Below are 18,793 nucleotides of genomic sequence, written 5' to 3'. Positions count from 1 at the left end.
TATCTGACAGGCACTATTTTAATTTACTTCACCGAGTGTTAACATCCACAGTGTTTAACAGTAATCTCTTCATTGTTCTTTGATCACCGCTCGCCCCGTTTCCATTCATTGTGTTGAGCACTACGTGATGTCTTTGATCACCGCTCGCCCTCCGTCCCGGCGCGTCTCCATTCATTGTGTTAAGCACTGCGTGCAGTCTTTGATCGCCGCTCGCCCTCCGTCCCGACACGTCTCCATTCATTGTGTTGAGCACTGCGTGCAGTCTTTGATCACCGCTCCTCCTCCCTCCCGATACGTTTCCATTCATTGGCTACCACAGCCTGATAAGCTCTCCCTCCTCTCCACCTCCCTTCAACTTGCTTATAAGGGATTACATCTTGAATCATTGCTTCACTTGATGCAGCTAATTCGGCTGTGACGGTCCCACCTGATGACGGAGACTTGTGTTGCCTCCGAAACGTCGTGAATTTTATTTTGTTTTGTTTTATTTTACTTTCATTAATTTTAATGTTTTTACCTACGTGACTTTACCGAAAAAACCTGAGAATATGAATCATTGCAGTCACGAAAGCTTCAAATCTAGAATTAATGCCCTCTACGGGGAGGAATTCCACCTATCTGTTAGAGTTTTTAACAGACAACGAGACAAGAAGTCACAGCTTCTCGAGACGCTGGCCTTCCTCAAGAGATGCCGCGATAACAAGGTAATACCCATCGCTTTCACACTCACATCCGCTGCTGTGTCCTCACCGAACTCCAAACAGATCTTATTTAAAGCTAGCCTATCACTAATCTCGGAGAGAATAAGGTTACTCCGATCTGAACTCGATAATTTAGACAAGACTCTCTTACAAACACATCTAATGTTAACACAAAAAATGTCACCTTCTGATTGGAACCACGTTGATAACATGACTTCTGCTTCTGCTGACTCAATGTCAGCCAAATGCAAAGCTAACCTGATTTCTAAATTCAACCTCCTATCTAAAAAGAAACCAGAGCCACACATCGCAAAGCTGGATGTTAACAAGACGGTGATTAATCAGAGTAACATTCCAATTTCTGACAATCTAAAAACGGTACTGGCCAAAGGACTAAATTTCGCCGTCACCCCTAAATATATACCAGTAGAGGATATGATTTCTCAGATTGATGTAGCCCTCAGAGGCATAGGACACATCCATGCGGATGTAGCAAGAGCTGAAATAGCTACTATTCTTAAGAATGCTAAGAAACCCACTAGTAACATCAGCAAAAACGAACGCTCTGAACTCGCGAATTTAAAAAAGAGAGATGATATAGTCATCCTCTCGGCAGACAAGGGCAATGCCACGGTCATCATGGATAAAGATTCATACAACAACAAAATCCTGGACCTGCTTAATGATGGGAGTTACTCCAAAATTAAAAACGATCCCACTAAAAGCCTAACGACAAAAACCAACAGTATCATCACGAGTTCGACTTCCCTAATCGAACCAAGCAAACGTCCCTCTCTAAAACCATCGGCGGCAAGACCTCCCAGACTCTATGGTCTTCCCAAAATCCATAAAGAAGGCACCCCGCTACGACCCATCGTGTCGACGATAAACTCTCCGACGTACAAACTAGCCCGTTTTCTATCAGATACTCTGCTCCCCTTCACAGGCAAGACCTCTTCGGCAGTACTCAACTCAACCCAATTAGTCTCTATGGTTAAGGACATGGTACTATCTCCTGATGACATCCTCGTCAGCTTTGATGTAGTATCTTTGTTTACCAAAGTCCCAGTACCGGACACCCTAACAATAATTGAGGACTTAGTCCAACATGGATTGAATTCTGATGTACCTGCGCTGGTTAGGCATTGCCTCACCAACACCTATTTTACCTGGAATGGCACCTTCTACAAACAGAATGAGGGTACCCCTATGGGCTCCCCCTTGTCACCAGTTATAGCCAACATGTTCATGGAAAAGTTTGAATCAGACGCCATCCAGACATCCACCCTGCGTCCTTCCCTGTGGAAGAGATATGTGGATGACACTTTCGTCATCTGGCCACATGGCCTCCCAGCATTGAACCACTTCTTGGACCACATCAATTCTAGACACCCATCTATCAGATTCACCATGGAAGTGGAGAAAGACGGTAAACTACCATTCTTGGATATTCTGTTTAAGAGGAGGCTTGACGGATCCTTGGGACATTCTGTCTACAGGAAAGCCACCCACACAAATTCCTACTTGAAACCGGATTCCCACCACCACCCATCTCAAAAGAATTCTCTCATCAAAACGCTATACCACAGAGCCCATGGCATTTCTGACCAACACCACCTGACTGATGAATTAAGACATGTACATCGGGCCCTCAGGATGAACGGATACTCTGACCGCACTATCCGCCAAGCTGTCTCTCCCACCACACAGAAACAACCACATGAAACTCTGACCAAAACTATCACGTTACCATACATAGCAGGCGTGACCAAAAAGATCTCCAAAATTCTAAACAAACATAAGATCCAAGTCCGATTCAGTACAGTGCATAAAATCCGTGATCTGATTCCATCTGTGAAGGATGTCGTTCCTGACTTACAGTATCCTGGAGTCTACAAATTGAGTTGCATTTGTGGTGATTGCTACATTGGAGAAACAAAACGTCATGTTGCTGATCGTGTCCGCGAGCACAAGTCAGATCTGAAACACGGCAGAACTGATTCTTCGGCCGTTGCCGATCATTGCTACAACTCGGCGGGCTCTCATGAAATTGTCTTTTCCGAGACCAAGGTTCTCTGCAAACCTCCGGGCTACCATCAAAGGTTTGTACACGAAGCCATACAAATATACAAACACAGACATAATTTCAACCGTGATGATGGGTACAAACTCAGTAATCACTGGAAAGATGTTATTAACCACGCAAAAAAGACTTAATTACACTTTTTGGACCATCTTATCTGACAGGCACTATTTTAATTTACTTCACCGAGTGTTAACATCCACAGTGTTTAACAGTAATCTCTTCATTGTTCTTTGATCACCGCTCGCCCCGTTTCCATTCATTGTGTTGAGCACTACGTGATGTCTTTGATCACCGCTCGCCCTCCGTCCCGGCGCGTCTCCATTCATTGTGTTAAGCACTGCGTGCAGTCTTTGATCGCCGCTCGCCCTCCGTCCCGACACGTCTCCATTCATTGTGTTGAGCACTGCGTGCAGTCTTTGATCACCGCTCCTCCTCCCTCCCGATACGTTTCCATTCATTGGCTACCACAGCCTGATAAGCTCTCCCTCCTCTCCACCTCCCTTCAACTTGCTTATAAGGGATTACATCTTGAATCATTGCTTCACTTGATGCAGCTAATTCGGCTGTGACGGTCCCACCTGATGACGGAGACTTGTGTTGCCTCCGAAACGTCGTGAATTTTATTTTGTTTTGTTTTATTTTACTTTCATTAATTTTAATGTTTTTACCTACGTGACTTTACCGAAAAAACCTGAGAATATAGGTTTTTACCCTTTTAACTGGTACAAAACTGACACCTTTATTCAAGGCATCATGTTTGCAATGACCACAACACAAGTAGTCAAAAAAGCAAACAAAAAGAAGCAACTCTGATAAGGATGATAATATGCACTGTCCTTGAAGTTGATTGGCCCACACCCGAGACGGCTTTCTTTAGAGCCTAGTCCCCATTGGTGTAGGGCCAGATGACACCAGAAGGCGTACAACTCAAACACAGTGCAATATCAGAGTATTGAGAGCTCGGGGTAAGCATTTACACTATGAGATCTGATAAAAGAGATCTCATAGTGTAAATGCTTACCCCGAGCTCTCAATACTCTGATATTGCACTGTGTTTGAGTTGTACGCTTTCTGGTGTCATCTGGCCCTACACCAATGGGGACTAGGCTCTAAAGAAAGCCGTCTCGGGTGTGGGCCAATCAACTTCAAGGACAGTGCATATTATCATCCTTATCAGAGTTGCTTCTTTTTGTTTGCTTTTTTGACTACTTGTGTTGTGGTCATTGCAAACATGATGCCTTGAATAAAGGTGTCAGTTTTGTACCAGTTAAAAGGGTAAAAACCTACTATTATATTTTGCCACTGGTAAAAGAGATCTCATAGTGTAAATGCTTACCCCGAGCTCTCAATACTCTGATATTGCACTGTGTTTGAGTTGTACGCCTTCTGGTGTCATCTGGCCCTACACCAATGGGGACTAGGCTCTAAAGAAAGCCGTCTCGGGTGTGGGCCAATCAACTTCAAGGACAGTGCATATTATCATCCTTATCAGAGTTGCTTCTTTTTGTTTGCTTTTTTGACTACTTGTGTTGTGGTCATTGCAAACATGATGCCTTGAATAAAGGTGTCAGTTTTGTACCAGTTAAAAGGGTAAAAACCTACTATTATATTTTGCCACTGGTAAAAGAGATCTCATAGTGTAAATGCTTACCCCGAGCTCTCAATACTCTGATATTGCACTGTGTTTGAGTTGTACGCCTTCTGGTGTCATCTGGCCCTACACCAATGGGGACTAGGCTCTAAAGAAAGCCGTCTCGGGTGTGGGCCAATCAACTTCAAGGACAGTGCATATTATCATCCTTATCAGAGTTGCTTCTTTTTGTTTGCTTTTTTGACTACTTGTGTTGTGGTCATTGCAAACATGATGCCTTGAATAAAGGTGTCAGTTTTGTACCAGTTAAAAGGGTAAAAACCTACTATTATATTTTGCCACTGGTAAAAGAGATCTCATAGTGTAAATGCTTACCCCGAGCTCTCAATACTCTGATATTGCACTGTGTTTGAGTTGTACGCCTTCTGGTGTCATCTGGCCCTACACCAATGGGGACTAGGCTCTAAAGAAAGCCGTCTCGGGTGTGGGCCAATCAACTTCAAGGACAGTGCATATTATCATCCTTATCAGAGTTGCTTCTTTTTGTTTGCTTTTTTGACTACTTGTGTTGTGGTCATTGCAAACATGATGCCTTAAATAAAGGTGTCAGTTTTGTACCAGTTAAAAGGGTAAAAACCTACTATTATAGGGTGCATATTCTTGGGGTTTTTCGGTAAAGTCACGTAGGTAAAAAATAAAAATAAAATCAAAATCACGACGTTTCGGAGGCAACACAAGCTTCCGTCTTCAGGTGGAACCGTCACAGCACGCTTGCTGTATCAAGTAAATGAGAAATTCCAAGAGATCCGACCCCGTATATATACTGGTTGAGGGGGGAGGAGCCAGGACAGGCCCCCTTTTTATTATTATGGTAAGGTTGGTGCGGCTGAAACTACGGCTAGTCTACATAACAAAGGACTGAGCCATAATAATAAGAAGGGGGCCTGTCCTGGCTCCTCCCCCCTCAACCAGTATATATACGGGGTCGGAATTTCTCATTTACTTAATACAGCAAGCGTGCTGTGACGGTTCCACCTGAAGACGGAAGCTTGTGTTGCCTCCGAAATGTCGTGATTTTTATTTGATTTTATTTTTACTTTTATTATTTTTTTATTTTTATTCTTTACCTACGTGACTTTACCGAAAAAACCCAAGAATATGAATCCTTGCAGTCACGAAAGCTTCAAATCAAGAAAGAATGAGGGTACCCCTATGGGCTCCCCCTTGTCACCAGTGATAGCCAATGTTTTCATGGAAAAGTTTGAATCAGACGCCATCCAGACATCCACCCTGCGTCCTTCCCTGTGGAAGAGATATGTGGATGACACTTTCGTCATTCGGCCACATGGCCTCCCAGGTGGAACCGTCCTGGACCACATCAATTCCAGACACCCATCCATCAGATTCACCATGGAAGTGGAGAAAGATGGCAAACTACCATTCTTGGATGTTCTATTTGAGAGGAGACCTGATGGCTCCTTGGGACATTCTGTTTACAGGAAGGCCACCCACACAGATTCCTACTTGAAACCTGATTACCACCACCACCCGGCTCAAAATAATTCTCTCATCAAAACACTATACCACAGAGCTCATTACATCTCTGACCAACACCACCTGGCCAGTGAATTAAAACATGTACATCTGGCCCTCAAGATGAACGGATACTCTGACCGTACGATACGCCAAGCTGTTTCTCCCACCATACAGAAACAACCACTTGAAACTCCAATCAAAACCATCACGTTGCCATACATAGCAAGCGTGACCAAAAAGATCTCGAAAATTCGAAACAAACATAAGATCCAAGTCCGATTCAGTACAGTACATAAAATCCGTGATCTAATCCCATCTGTGAAAGATGTCATTCCTGAATTGCAATACCCTGGAGTCTATCAACTGAGTTGCAACTGTGGTGATTGTTACATTGGGGAAACGAAACGTCATGTCTCTGATCGTGTCCGCGAGCACAAGTCAGATCTGAAACACGGCAAAACTGAGATCATTGTTACAACGATGTGGGCTCTCATGATATTGTCTTTTCCGAGACCAAGGTGCTCTGCAAATCTTCTGGTTACCATCAAAGGTTTGTCCACGAAGCCATCCAGATGTACAAATATAGACATAACTTCAACCGTGATGATGGGTACAAATTGAGCAATCATTGGAAAGATGTTATTAACCATTTAAAAAGGATTTAACTACGCATATTTGTACCATCTTATTTGAAAGGTACTAGTCTATTTTACCAAGTTGTTGACATCCCCAGCGTTTAACAGTGCTGCTATTTTGGTGTTGGCAGCCAACATCGGCCGTAGCCCCTGTGGAGGTTCTTCACTTGGACCTTCCCTTCTAGCCCCGCCCCCCCCCCACCCTCCCAGTCCCTGACTGCCACATTTAGATAAGCTCCTCCCCCCTCCCCTTAACCAGTATTTAAGATCTTGTCTCTTGGATTTTTCTTCACTTGATACAGTAAATTTAGCTGTGATGGTCCCACCTGAAGACGGAGACTTGTGTTGCCTCCGAAACGTCGTGATTTAATTGAGTTATTTCATTTATTATTTTATTATTATTTTTTACCTACGTGACTTTACCGAAAAAACCTAAGAGTATGAACCCGGAGGGAACTTTTGGCCATCGTTTACTTTGTCCTTAAAAACAGGCCGTACCTCTATGGCAGGGAATTTGTTGTCCACACCGATCATACAGCTCTTCAGTACTCCTTGAAAATTGAACAGCCAGCTGGCCAGCTCTCTCGTTGGCTAGAGATTCTGCAGGAATTATCTTTCAACGTTGTTTACCGTAAAGGTTCTCGCCACTGCAATGCGGATGCTTTGTCGCGGCTGCCACAATCGCCTCGTTGCCCGTGTCTGTTGGGTACGAGTCATTGTGGACCCATCCCATCACAGGCTAGTACGGCTATGTCGGCAGTTGATGCTTCCCAGCCTTTGAACGCGACCGTGCCGATTGACAGTGTTTTGCAACTTCCCCGCTCCATATGGATATACGAGCAGCTCCTTGACGTCTCATTAGGGGATCTTCGGCGTCGGTCTGAGCACAGGCAGGGGCGTCCGATTCGGCTGGGGATGGCCAGGTGATTTTGCATGATGGCCTTTTGATGTGGAGGGAGGACGCGTTGGATCGTTGCCGCATTGTCGTTCCTCTTCCTCTTCGGTGCAGGTTGGTCTGCGCTCTGCACGGGGAAAAGTTGTTACACCTGGGAGTGCAAAAATCTCTGTTGACATTGCAGCGGGATTATTATTGGCCGGGTATGACGGCCGATGTCTCCAAATGGATCCGAGCTTGAACTGATTATGCTCAGAAAGGCCACCCGCCGCTGCAGTCTATTTCAGTCTCGAGCTGGTGGTGCTCGACATTTTGGGGCCCCTGCCGCTCACAGCTATGGGGAATAAGTTCCTCTTGGTGGGTGTTGAATATTTTACCCACTGGCCGATGGTTTGGCCGCTCCTGGACCAGTCGGCGGCCTCCATTGCTGACGCATTTTTGAATGGGTATGTTATGGATAAGGGTGCTCCCGAACAAATACTTACGGACCAAGGCCGGAATTTTTCCTCTAAGTTGTTGCGGTCGAATGCCTAAACAGGACCCTGTCTGCCATGCTGTGTCAGATGGTGGACACCAAGCAGAGTGATTGGGATCTGCAGGTGCCTAGTGTACTCGCTGCATATCGGATGCCTCCTCATGCTTCTACAGGGTTTTCGCCATTCTTCCTTATGTATGGCCGAGAAAACGTGGCACCTATTGATACCCAATTGGGAGTACCGATTGCTGATTCTAAGTGTAAACTGCCTGAACATGTCCATGATTCCTTGCGACGTCTTTCTGACACACGAGAGGCGGCCAAAGTCAATACCGCCAAGACACAGGAGCGAAATGAACGTCTTACTCGCAGGTCTGACCGTCAGGTGCCGTGGTCTGTTTTGGACAGGGCTTTGTTGCATTGCCTCAAGAGTCCCATTGGCACCTCTCCTAAGCTGCATAAGCCCTGGCGGGGACCAGTCAAGGTGATCCGAATCCTTCGGCCACAATGTGTGCGTATCCAGGCTGGTCGCCGACATTGGTTTGTTTACCCCTCGCGGCTGAAGCAGTTTGTTCTTCCTCCACTTACCCCTTCATCTCCACCAATTAGCCTGCCGAAGTCTGACGTGTTTGACGGACCGGGGACGGCGCTGTTACGTGATGACCGCCTGAAGGGCTCTGTTTTGCCTTCCACAGTGTCCGAGCCCATAACTGCCAATGTCGATGACCAGGCCCTGCTGCGATGGAGCCTCCGTTCCGCCGTCGCTCATCCTGCCACTCGCTCATCCTGCCACTCGTGCCGTCTAAGGGTCGGCATCACGGACTCGCTCCAAGACGCTGCGTTTCGGTTGATTCGCCACGCGCCGTTCTCTTATTAACATTCGATTTTGTTCTCTTGTTAATGTTCTATGTTGTGTTGGCCTCGGCCTATTCAGTGCTACCCTCTGCACGCGCGCCACATGCGCCCACGTTGCATCTCCTCATTACTCGTATTGGGTTTTACCTCTAGCCGGGATGGCTAGTCTTTTTTATCATGGGGGGGGGGTGATGTAATGAGGGAGCGCCATCCAGGGGATACCAGGGGGTAACGAGTACGGGCATGATGATGTCATCGGGATCCAATCCGAGAGGGGGGATATGATCGGGCCGGTGAGGCGTTTGGGCACCCTCGAGAAGTTTCCCCGAGGGGGTGTGACCAGAGGCGGGGCTTCGCTCCACCAAGGGGGATATAAGGGAGAGCGGGGGGAAGGTTCGGGGTCGGTGTGGAACCCTGGGTTCCGGACGGCGGCGCTGCCTTCTCCTCCTCGCCACGGGCCACGTGGCGGGTCTTCCCTCGGAGCTCGCCTCCAGTTCCAGCGTGCCATCAGCCAGCGGCGAGGCCGGAGAGTGGAGCCCCGCGGGAACGCGGAGAGAGAGAGAGGCACTTCGTCCATGGGTTGGGAGAGTGGAATCATCAGGAGGGAAGTGAAGCTGTACTGTACCGTTCTGAATAAAGAAGCACTCAACAAGCTCCGTCGTGGAAATGCTTTATTACACTTGTGTGTTCAACCATTCCATTGCATGCGGCGATATCAAACAAATATGTTTTCCATGGCTTACTGTCATTATTCTATCATTCCCCAGACAACGAAACACTCAAATAATTCACTATGAGATCTCTTTTACAAGTGGCAAAATATAGTAGTAGGTTTTTACCCTTTTAAACTGGTACAAAACTGACACCTTTATTCAAGGCATCATGTTTGCCATAACCACAACACAAGTAGTCAAAAAAGCAAACAAAAAAGAAGCAACTCTGATAATGATAATAATATGCACTGTCCTTGAAGTTGATTGGTCCAAACCCGAGACGGCTTTCTTTAGAGTCTAGTCCCCATTGGTGTTGGACCAGATGACACCAGAAGGCGTACAACTCAAACACAGTGCAATATCAGAGTATTGAGAGCTCGGGGAAAGAATTTACACTATGAGATCTCTTTTACCAGTGGCAAAATATAGTAGTAGGTTTTTACCCTTTTAAACTGGTACAAAACTGACACCTTTATTCAAGGCATCATGTTTGCCATTACCACAACACAAGTAGTCAAAAAAGCAAACAAAAAGAAGCAACTCTGATAATGATAATAATATGCACTGTCCTTGAAGTTAATTGGTCCACACCCGAGACGGCTTTCTTTAGAGCCTAGTCCCCATTGGTGTTGGACCAGATGACACCAGAAGGCGTACAACTCAAACACAGTGCAATATCAGAGTATTGAGAGCTCGGGGTAAGCATTTACACTATGAGATCTCTTTTACCAGTGGCAAAATATAGTAGTAGGTTTTTACCCTTTTAAACTGGTGTAGTGACATAGAATGGTCACTACTGTGTCGGCCTGTACGAAGGCTGGGGGCCCCAAGGGGGTGCCTGGGGGGTCACGTGGTGGAGGGATCTGGACCTTCCCAGAGGTGGGGGAAGTGAGGCGTGTCCTGGGAAGGGAGGCGTGGCCTGAAGAGAGCCAGCCACGCCGGGGCGGAGCCAGCCACGCCAAACCAGATATAAGCGTGGTGTGAACGCAGAGCGAGGCTGTTGTACTGTACTCCGAAGTGAAGACATCATCGGTCGTCAAGTCCCGAGTCGTCGTCCTGGGCCAGGCAGGCCGTTGCCTGCCTGGTCCAGTCTGTGTCGCGTTCCAGAGTGTAAGTGAGTTGAGAAAGGTGGTCACCACCTCATGTACAGCGTTATGTTATTTACCGTTTAATAAATAGTGTTGCCTCCAAGCTGCGTGTGTGTGCACCTAATTCGGTCTTACTACATTTGGTGCAGAAGTGGTCATCGAACTTTCGCTGATTAATTTGAAGAAGCTGTACCCTTCGCTGCCATGGTGTAAAAGCTGGCAGCGAAGTGCAAGACCCAACCGGAGGTGCGGATGGACGGTGTGGGTTGCACCTGGCCTCTCCCTGCGACGACCCCGGAGTCCGGGGCCCCGGTGGTGTGCCCCGGGGGATGGGCGACTGCAGCCTGCATGGGAGGAGGCTGCGGGCCCGGGCTGGTCGCCATCGACGGCGAGTTGGAGCGACGTCGCTCGTCAACTCGACCAGCTGCTGGTGGCAAAGGAGTGGCCGGGTGTTGGTGAGTGATGGCGAAATTGCAAGATGACGCAGCTGTGGCGTTCGCGCCGTTTCGGCGGTGCCGGCGTTCCTGCCATTTCACTGCGGCGGCGTTCCCGCCAGTTTCACAGCGCCGGCGTTCCCGCCATTTGCACCATGCCGGCGGTTCCCGCCACTTCAACGTGCCGGCGTTCCCGCCATTTCAACGTGCCGCCGTTCCCGCCATTTTTTTACGTGCCAGCGTTCCCGCGGCGGCGGCGTTCCCGCCATTTCAACGTGTTGGCGTTCCCGCACTTCCCACAGCCGCGTTCCCGCCATTTTCACTGCGGCAGTGGTTTCGCGGTGGCGGCGTTCCCGCCTTTTGCGCCTTGTGTGCTGCGCCGGCCTGGCGGCGCGCCGCTGCAGCCCTGTGATTACGGGCCTCCCTCCCCACATTGAAGTAAGAAGAGCGGGGGAGGGCATCGGTGGTGAGAGCGAGAGGGGCCCGTGATTGAAGAGAGGGTTTCGACGTTGGAGACACTGCTGGGAGGGACTTTTTCAGTTTGACTCTCCGGTTTTGTGTTCCTCGCGGACGGTTTTTCCCTCTGTTCTTTTTGCATTTTGGCTTGTGCGAGTGTTATTTGGTGTTATATTGTTGTTGTGATGTTGTGGCCAGGAAGAGGTTGGCTTAGGGCTTTTGGTTTGCTATTCATAGGGATGTTAGTTGGGTGCTTGGTGTTGTGGTGTGTTGCTGTGTGGCGTTTTTGATGCTTGGCGTAGGGGTTTAGGATTGGTTTGTTGTTGCGGTTGTCTAGGATTGTTGTTGTTTATATGTGGGGACTGGATGGAGCATTGCGCCAAATGATTGACTGTACGAACTTCGTATACTGCATATACTGTATTAATCAATTCGGCGATTTTGGACGTTTGTGTCTAGTTTTTTTTTTGCTCTCAAAATTCGAATGCCCTGAGTCCCATGGTTAATGTTGAAGGGGATTTTGAAATGACAGGTTCGGTTTGTTTCAAACTCACTGGTTGGTTCCTGTCCGTTGTTGCACAGATGATGTCTTTTGTGCGGGAATGCTCCTTGTGTTCTACGTGGATCGGGGGTGCGTTTCCATTAATTGCCGTCAAATTGCGTTGCTCTCTCCACTCGGTTGGTACAGCTGCATGCTGCAATGCGAGTCTCGGAGATGATGTGTACGGATACGGGATGTGAGGTGTATTGTTGTGACCATTGAATATTCGGGATCGTCACAAATTGTGTGTACCTGTTCGGCATTGGATCAGTTCTGTGGGGGATCATAATTCAAATTGTATGTGTTGTGATGGTGTTAAATTGCGATGGTGACATGCTGCCAGGGATTTGGAATTGTGCTGCTGGCTGTCACCTATCTTGGGGCGCAAGTCCTGACCAGGATGGCCCAGTGAGTGTTGCGTGTCTAACATGAACGTTGTGGTCCCGTCATGCTATGGCTGACGGCTTGACCTGACAGCCCGGAGATTGAAACACTCCGTGGTATGTCTAGCCTAGCGGGCTGTGCGCTCACAGGGCTCGGAGAGTGTGGTCCCGTCATGCAATGGCTGACGGCTTGACCTGACAGCCCGGAGATTGAAACACTCCGTGGCATGTCTAGCCTAGTGGGCTGTGCGCTCACATGGCTCGGAGAGTGTGGTCCCGTCATGCAATGGCTGACGGCTTGACCTGACAGCCCGGAGATCGAGACACTCTGTGGCTTGTCTAGCCTTGTGGGCTGTGCGCTCACATGGCTCGGGGAGTGTGGTCCCGTCATGCTATGGCTGACAGCTTGACCTGACGGCTCGGAGGTTGAGACCCTCCGAGGCGCGTTGAAACAGTGGGCTGGAGATTCGTAAGGTTCAGGTGGAGTTGTCCTGTTACGTTGAGACTGTATCCCTCAGTTGTTAGGGTGCATGTTGTGCAGTGAGTGAGAGACTGGGTCGTCTCAGCTCAGTCGGTACAGCTATATGCTGCGATGCGAGTCTTGGAGAGAGACTGGGTTAAAATCCCACCGATATGGCCGACGCGTGCTGCTGGTTGTGACGCCGCGTCGGAAAAGCGGTGGGGTGGTAACATGGAAATTCCCCCCCCCCGATATGGCCGACGTGTGCTACTGGTTGTGACGCCGCGTCGGAAAGGCGGTGGGGTGGTAACATGGAAATTCCCCCCCCGATATGGCCGACGCGTGCTACTGGTTGTGACGCCGCGTCGGAAAGGCGGTGGGGTGGTAACATGGAAATTCCCCCCCCGATATGGCCGACGCGTGCTACTGGTTGTGACGCCACATCGGAAAGGCGGGGGGGTGCTAACGGGTGACTGTCATTGCATGCGTGATTCTAACGGGGGGGGGGGGGGGGGCTGTGCTGGAGCGTAAGTGGGTTAGCCAGTTTTCATGTATATTTGTTGTTTATTCCCCGTTTTCTATGCGGTTCCCTTTTACCCTCGTCGATTCTGTATATATTACGTGATTGTATTTCTTATCGGTCGCCGGTCATTTATTGATGTTGCTGGTTCGGAGGCACACCTTTTCGATTTTTCACAGTTGTGTTACAGCCGGGGACGGCTGTGTGTTTATACAGGGGGGGGTGATGTAGTGACATAGAATGGTCACTACTGTGTCGGCCTGTACGAAGGCTGGGGGCCCCAAGGGGGTGCCTGGGGGGTCACGTGGTGGAGGGATCCGGACCTTCCCAGAGGTGGGGGAAGTGAGGCGTGTCCTGGGAAGGGAGGCGTGGCCTGAAGAGAGCCAGCCACGCCGGGGCGGAGCCAGCCACGCCAAACCAGATATAAGCGTGGTGTGAACGCAGAGCGAGGCTGTTGTACTGTACTCCGAAGTGAAGACATCATCGGTCGTCAAGTCCCGAGTCGTCGTCCTGGGCCAGGCAGGCCATTGCCTGCCTGGTCCAGTCTGTGTCGCGTTCCAGAGTGTAAGTGAGTTGAGGAAGGTGGTCACCACCTCATGTACAGCGTTATGTTATTTACCGTTTAATAAATAGTGTTGCCTCCAAGCTGCGTGTGTGTGCACCTTATTCGGTCTTACTACACTGGTACAAAACTGACACCTTTATTCAAGGCATCATGTTTGCCATAACCACAACACAAGTAGTCAAAAAAGCAAACAAAAAGAAGCAACTCTGATAATAATAATAATAATATGCACTGTCCTTGAAGTTGATTGGTCCACACCCGAGACGGCTTTTTTTAGAGCCTAGTCCCCATTGGTGTTGGACCAGATGACACCAGAAGGCGTACAACTTTTTTGACTACTTGTGTTGCGGTTATGGCAAACATGATGCCTTGAATAAAGGTGTCAGTTTTGTACCAGTTTAAAAGGGTAAAAACCTACTACTATATTTTGCCACTGGTAAAAGAGATCTCATAGTGTAAATGCTTACCCCGAGCTCTCAATACTCTGATATTGCACTGTTTGAGTTGTACGCCTTCTGGTGTCATCTGGTCCACCACCAATGGGGACTAGGCTCTAAAGAAAGCCGTCTCGGGTGTGGACCAATCAACTTCAAGGACAGTGCATATTATTATCATTATCAGAGTTGCTTCTTTTTGTTTGCTTTTTTGACTACTTGTGTTGTGGTTATGGCAAACATGATGCCTTGAATAAAGGTGTAAATTTTGTACCAGTTTAAAAGGGTAAAAACCTGCTACTATACTCAAATAATTGACAGATACTTATTGGAAAGACAGATATACACTGTCCAAAGCGTAAAGTTAATATTTTTCAAATGTCCATGTTCGTTTCTGAAGGGTTGCATTTGCGTGTGTGCGTGTGTGTCGGCTGTTATTGGTCATACAGAGACATTCCACTTTATTTTGTTCAATGGGATCCACCTCATCTTTGACAGATTTGGAATGTTAAGTAAATCATTTTTAAGTGGGCTGTAGAGTACTGTGATGTGTGTGCTAATAGATACATTGTGTGTGGCTTTTACTATATTATAAAACATGATTTTAGTGAAACCTGTGGTATCCTTGTTAGTGGATGTTTGCTTCTCTCATGTTCTTGTTCAAATACCAAGTCCCCTTTAAAATGTTACTTATGTTCCTGGTTAGATTTAAGGACATGTCCAATAATAATAGTGAATTAATTTCCTGCTCAACAGAGCATTTGAGGCTGAGCTCATTCTATTCACAGCCCTGAACCAGTGGTGGAAGTTCCGCATTTCTACATTTGGCGGGGTTGGGAATCTATCCATAGGACAACCTCTGTTGACTTTCGCACAAATGTTATCGACCCCGGAGGGAGGGATGGTGGGCCGAGTGAACTGCCAACTAGGATTTGAATTAGCAACATTCCCATTGTGAGCCGTTCAATCTACTGCTGTGCCACCAGGCCGGATTATATATGTGATGTGTACGTGTAATGTGCATTGGTGCTAAGTTGTAAATTTGGCATTTCGATATTCAGATAATGATTTCACGATGTATTTTGACTTTTGTTTCTTGTAGTGTCTACAACCTGCCCAACTTAAGAATGTTGGACGTATCATATAACAGCATCACTTCTCTCAGTGAGGATATAAAAAAATTAAGGTAAGTGTCTAATTTGAATTAACGTGCAGTTCACATAATGATTTCAGTCACCCAAATAATTTGTTCAAATTACAGTGCAGCCTTTCTCAATCCACTGCTGGATGAAGGGCCTCCCCACACTGTGATACAGAAAGATGCCTCTGAAGCTCGCCCGCATTGCTTTAACTTAAAAAATCAATGTATGTGCACATTTTCACTTTCAAAGTATATGTTTGATACTGAATGTCGACGAGCAGAAAAGTGCTCTCATGTGAATTCAAACTTAATTTGCCAATGAAAAATTCCCAGTCATCTCAGGGCACCACTGAATAATGTGCGATCTCAACTATATAATCAATCTTTCTGCCCTTTCCCTTTTGCTCTGAAGATGGGCCATTGCCCAAAATATCACCCTGCCATGTAATTTTATACATATGTAATAATTCTCCGGAGACGGATTCGGAATCGGTCTTCTTTATCTTCACTTCACGGTACACTTGTTCCCACACGCTCCGTTGCTGGCAGACAACGGAGAGCGGCAGACTCCCGCAACTCCCACCGCGCACGTGGCACCCGGAGCCCCGTTCGCGCGTGGCTCTCACCCCGTTCAGTTCCCCGTCTCCTCTCGATCATCCCTCTCTCCTCCCTCTTAATCCCTTCGTCACGTGGTCCCCCCAGCCAATCCTCCATGGGCAATCTCGACCGTTCTCGATGGTTCCCTGTCACTCCCGGGACCACGCCTCTTATCCGGATCCCCATTAGCTGGGGCCCCAATGGCTGGGCCAATCACCCCTGATGACATGCCGTGATCACGCCGGTCCCACGCTCCCTATCTCGACCCTTATTGGCTACAAGCAGGACCGGCAAGCCAATCCCCCACGTGAACCCACTATAGCTGTTATTACATCACCCCCCCCCGGTGAAAAAAAGTAGCCGTCTCGGCTGGGAAAGGGTGATAAACCAATTCAGAACACATTATTAGGGCACCAAGGTGCATTTAACGATACGAGGGTGAACCGGCGTCCCTGCGCCCAACAACATTTAAAAAAGTCACCCATACAACAAGAATCACCACGTACATTAGGGCGCCCCTGCAGCGCAGTAACAACAGGGAAATAAACGAACGATCAAACGTTAACGAAACGGAAGAGATTTTGACTGCGTACGCGACGCGGGACCCCCTCCGCTTCCAGCGCATGATCCCCTTGCTTCCGGATAGACAGGAGGTGGTAGGCTCGAAGAAGAAGTAGGTTGTTGATGCTCGGTCACGTCCAGGGCAGGTCTCATTGGAGGGGGGCGGCTGGGGCCGCCTCAGCCCTCAGAACCTGTTCATCTGTAGGAGGCACAACACAGTCCCCCTTGGGATCAATGGATGTGACAATCGGCGTGGTCGGCTCGACGGAACCCGGCAGGTCAACTAGTGGGGATGAAGGGCCGACACGCGCGTCAACATAGGGTTTAAGCCGTGAGGAGTGGACATACCACCGCCGATTTTCGTACTGAACACGGATACTCTGCAAGTTCCGAACATCCACTAGTGTCACAGGCCCTCGCCACGGCCTGTGCAGCTTGGGGGATGTGCCCGCCGGTACCTGGGGGCAGTGGAGCCACGCCCGGTCCCCCACTGACCAAGACATGTGAGTATGCGATTGACGCGCATAACGTTCGTTCCTTGCCTGAGCACGGGCCGTCGCACACCGGGCAGCCTCTCGCGCCTCCGTCACTCGTTCAAGCGAGTCACGCACGTGGTCAGGCAAGGAACGGGACGGTCGCTTACTCGGCTCACCCAATTGCACATCGATGGGTGGAACATTTTCACGGCCATACATCAAAAAGAATGGTGAGTATCCCGTGGACGTGTGTGGAACCATGCGGTAAGCCGCTAAGACGCCTGGTATGTGCAGGTCCCAATCGGTTTGCTTTTCACTGACCGTGTGACAAAGCATAGCCGAGAGGGTGCGGTTGAATCGTTCCACCATACCATCTGTTTGTGGGTGGTAAGGGGAAGTGCGAATTTTCTTCGTACCCAACGCGTCACAAACTTCCTTAAGCAATTTGGAAGAGAAATTCCGCCCTTGATCTGTGAGCAGCCTCTCAGGTGCCCCCTTGTCCATGACATACCCGTTCAAGAAAGCGTCGGTAATGGATGCTGCCGTCTGGTCGGGCAGAGGCCAGGCCATCGGCCATCGAGAAAAATATTCCACCCCGACGAGAAGGTATTTATTGCCCCTCGCCGACGGGGGAAACGGGCCCAGAATATCGAGAGCAACCAATTCGTTAATGCGGGACACCTCAATGGAACGTAACGGTGGTACATAGGGGTTCCGAGGCGGCTTCCTCTTTGCACAGTCCTGGCATGAGCGAATAAAGTCCTTGACGTCTGCCGTCATACCGGCCCAAAAGAAATCCTTCTGCAGCGCGGCCAAAGTCTTTTGGACACCGAGGTGCATCAACTTATCAGCGTGCAGAGCACGAAGCAGGTCGTAGCGAAGCGAAGTAGGCACCACCAAGCGTGGTCGGTCAGACAACCCGTCAGTACACATTAACAATCCCGACTTGCCTCGGAACATCTGCCATTTCCAACCCGCCAATTGAGATTTTTGTTTCCCTATCAATTTCCGTAGCGGAGACAGCGAGGCATCAGCCTCCTGCTCACGTAGCCAGACCGCGTGTGGTAGCCGTAAGATATCATCCGTGTCCACCGACCCTTGCTGGTCGTCCTCCTTCGCTTTCGCCCCTGCATCCTCGTCCGCTATCGCCCCCATAACCGGACAAGGCAAGGTGGCTGGTGCCGCACAGCGGTGCGTGCCCGTCAGGCAAGTGCACGGAGGAAGGGGCGGCAGCCGTGAGAGCGCGTCAGCGTTCGTGTGACGGGTCCCCTTCCTGTATGTAATATCAAAGGAAAATTCCTGTAGCGATTCCAACCACCTAGCCAATTGGCCTGACGGTTGATCTAATTTCAAGGAGTATTGTAAAGCCGCATGATCTGAGCGAACTAGGAATTTCCGTCCATACAGGTACGGCCGGTACAATCGGACAAAGTGAACAATTGCCAAAAGTTCCCGTCTTGTCACACAATAGCGTGTTTCCGCAGGGGACAAAACCCGGCTGCCGTACGCCACTACTCGCTCTACCCTGTCCTTACGTTGCGACAAAACGGCCCCAATGCCGATATCACTAGCATCCGTATCGAGGATGAACGGCTGTGAGAAATCTGGGTAATCCAGCGTTGGCGCCGTGGCGAGGTGGTCCCGAAGTGC

The 18,793-nt window shown here is 48.8% G+C and overlaps 1 protein-coding gene across 1 annotated transcript in view; it reads left to right on the top strand.

Moving 5' to 3' along the window:
* Positions 1 to 18,793, top strand: part of LRRC63 (leucine rich repeat containing 63) — a 59,172-nt gene that overhangs the window by 25,993 nt on the left and 14,386 nt on the right. The window contains exon 8 of the mRNA XM_078866189.1: positions 15,471 to 15,554. Within this exon, the coding sequence (XP_078722315.1) occupies positions 15,471 to 15,554 (84 nt within the window). The remainder of the gene's footprint in view (positions 1 to 15,470; positions 15,555 to 18,793) is intronic.

Source organism: Lampetra fluviatilis, chromosome 21 (assembly GCF_964198595.1).
Source record: "Lampetra fluviatilis chromosome 21, kcLamFluv1.1, whole genome shotgun sequence".
NCBI lineage: Eukaryota > Metazoa > Chordata > Hyperoartia > Petromyzontiformes > Petromyzontidae > Lampetra > Lampetra fluviatilis.
This window is presented reverse-complemented; position numbering and strand designations above follow the sequence as displayed.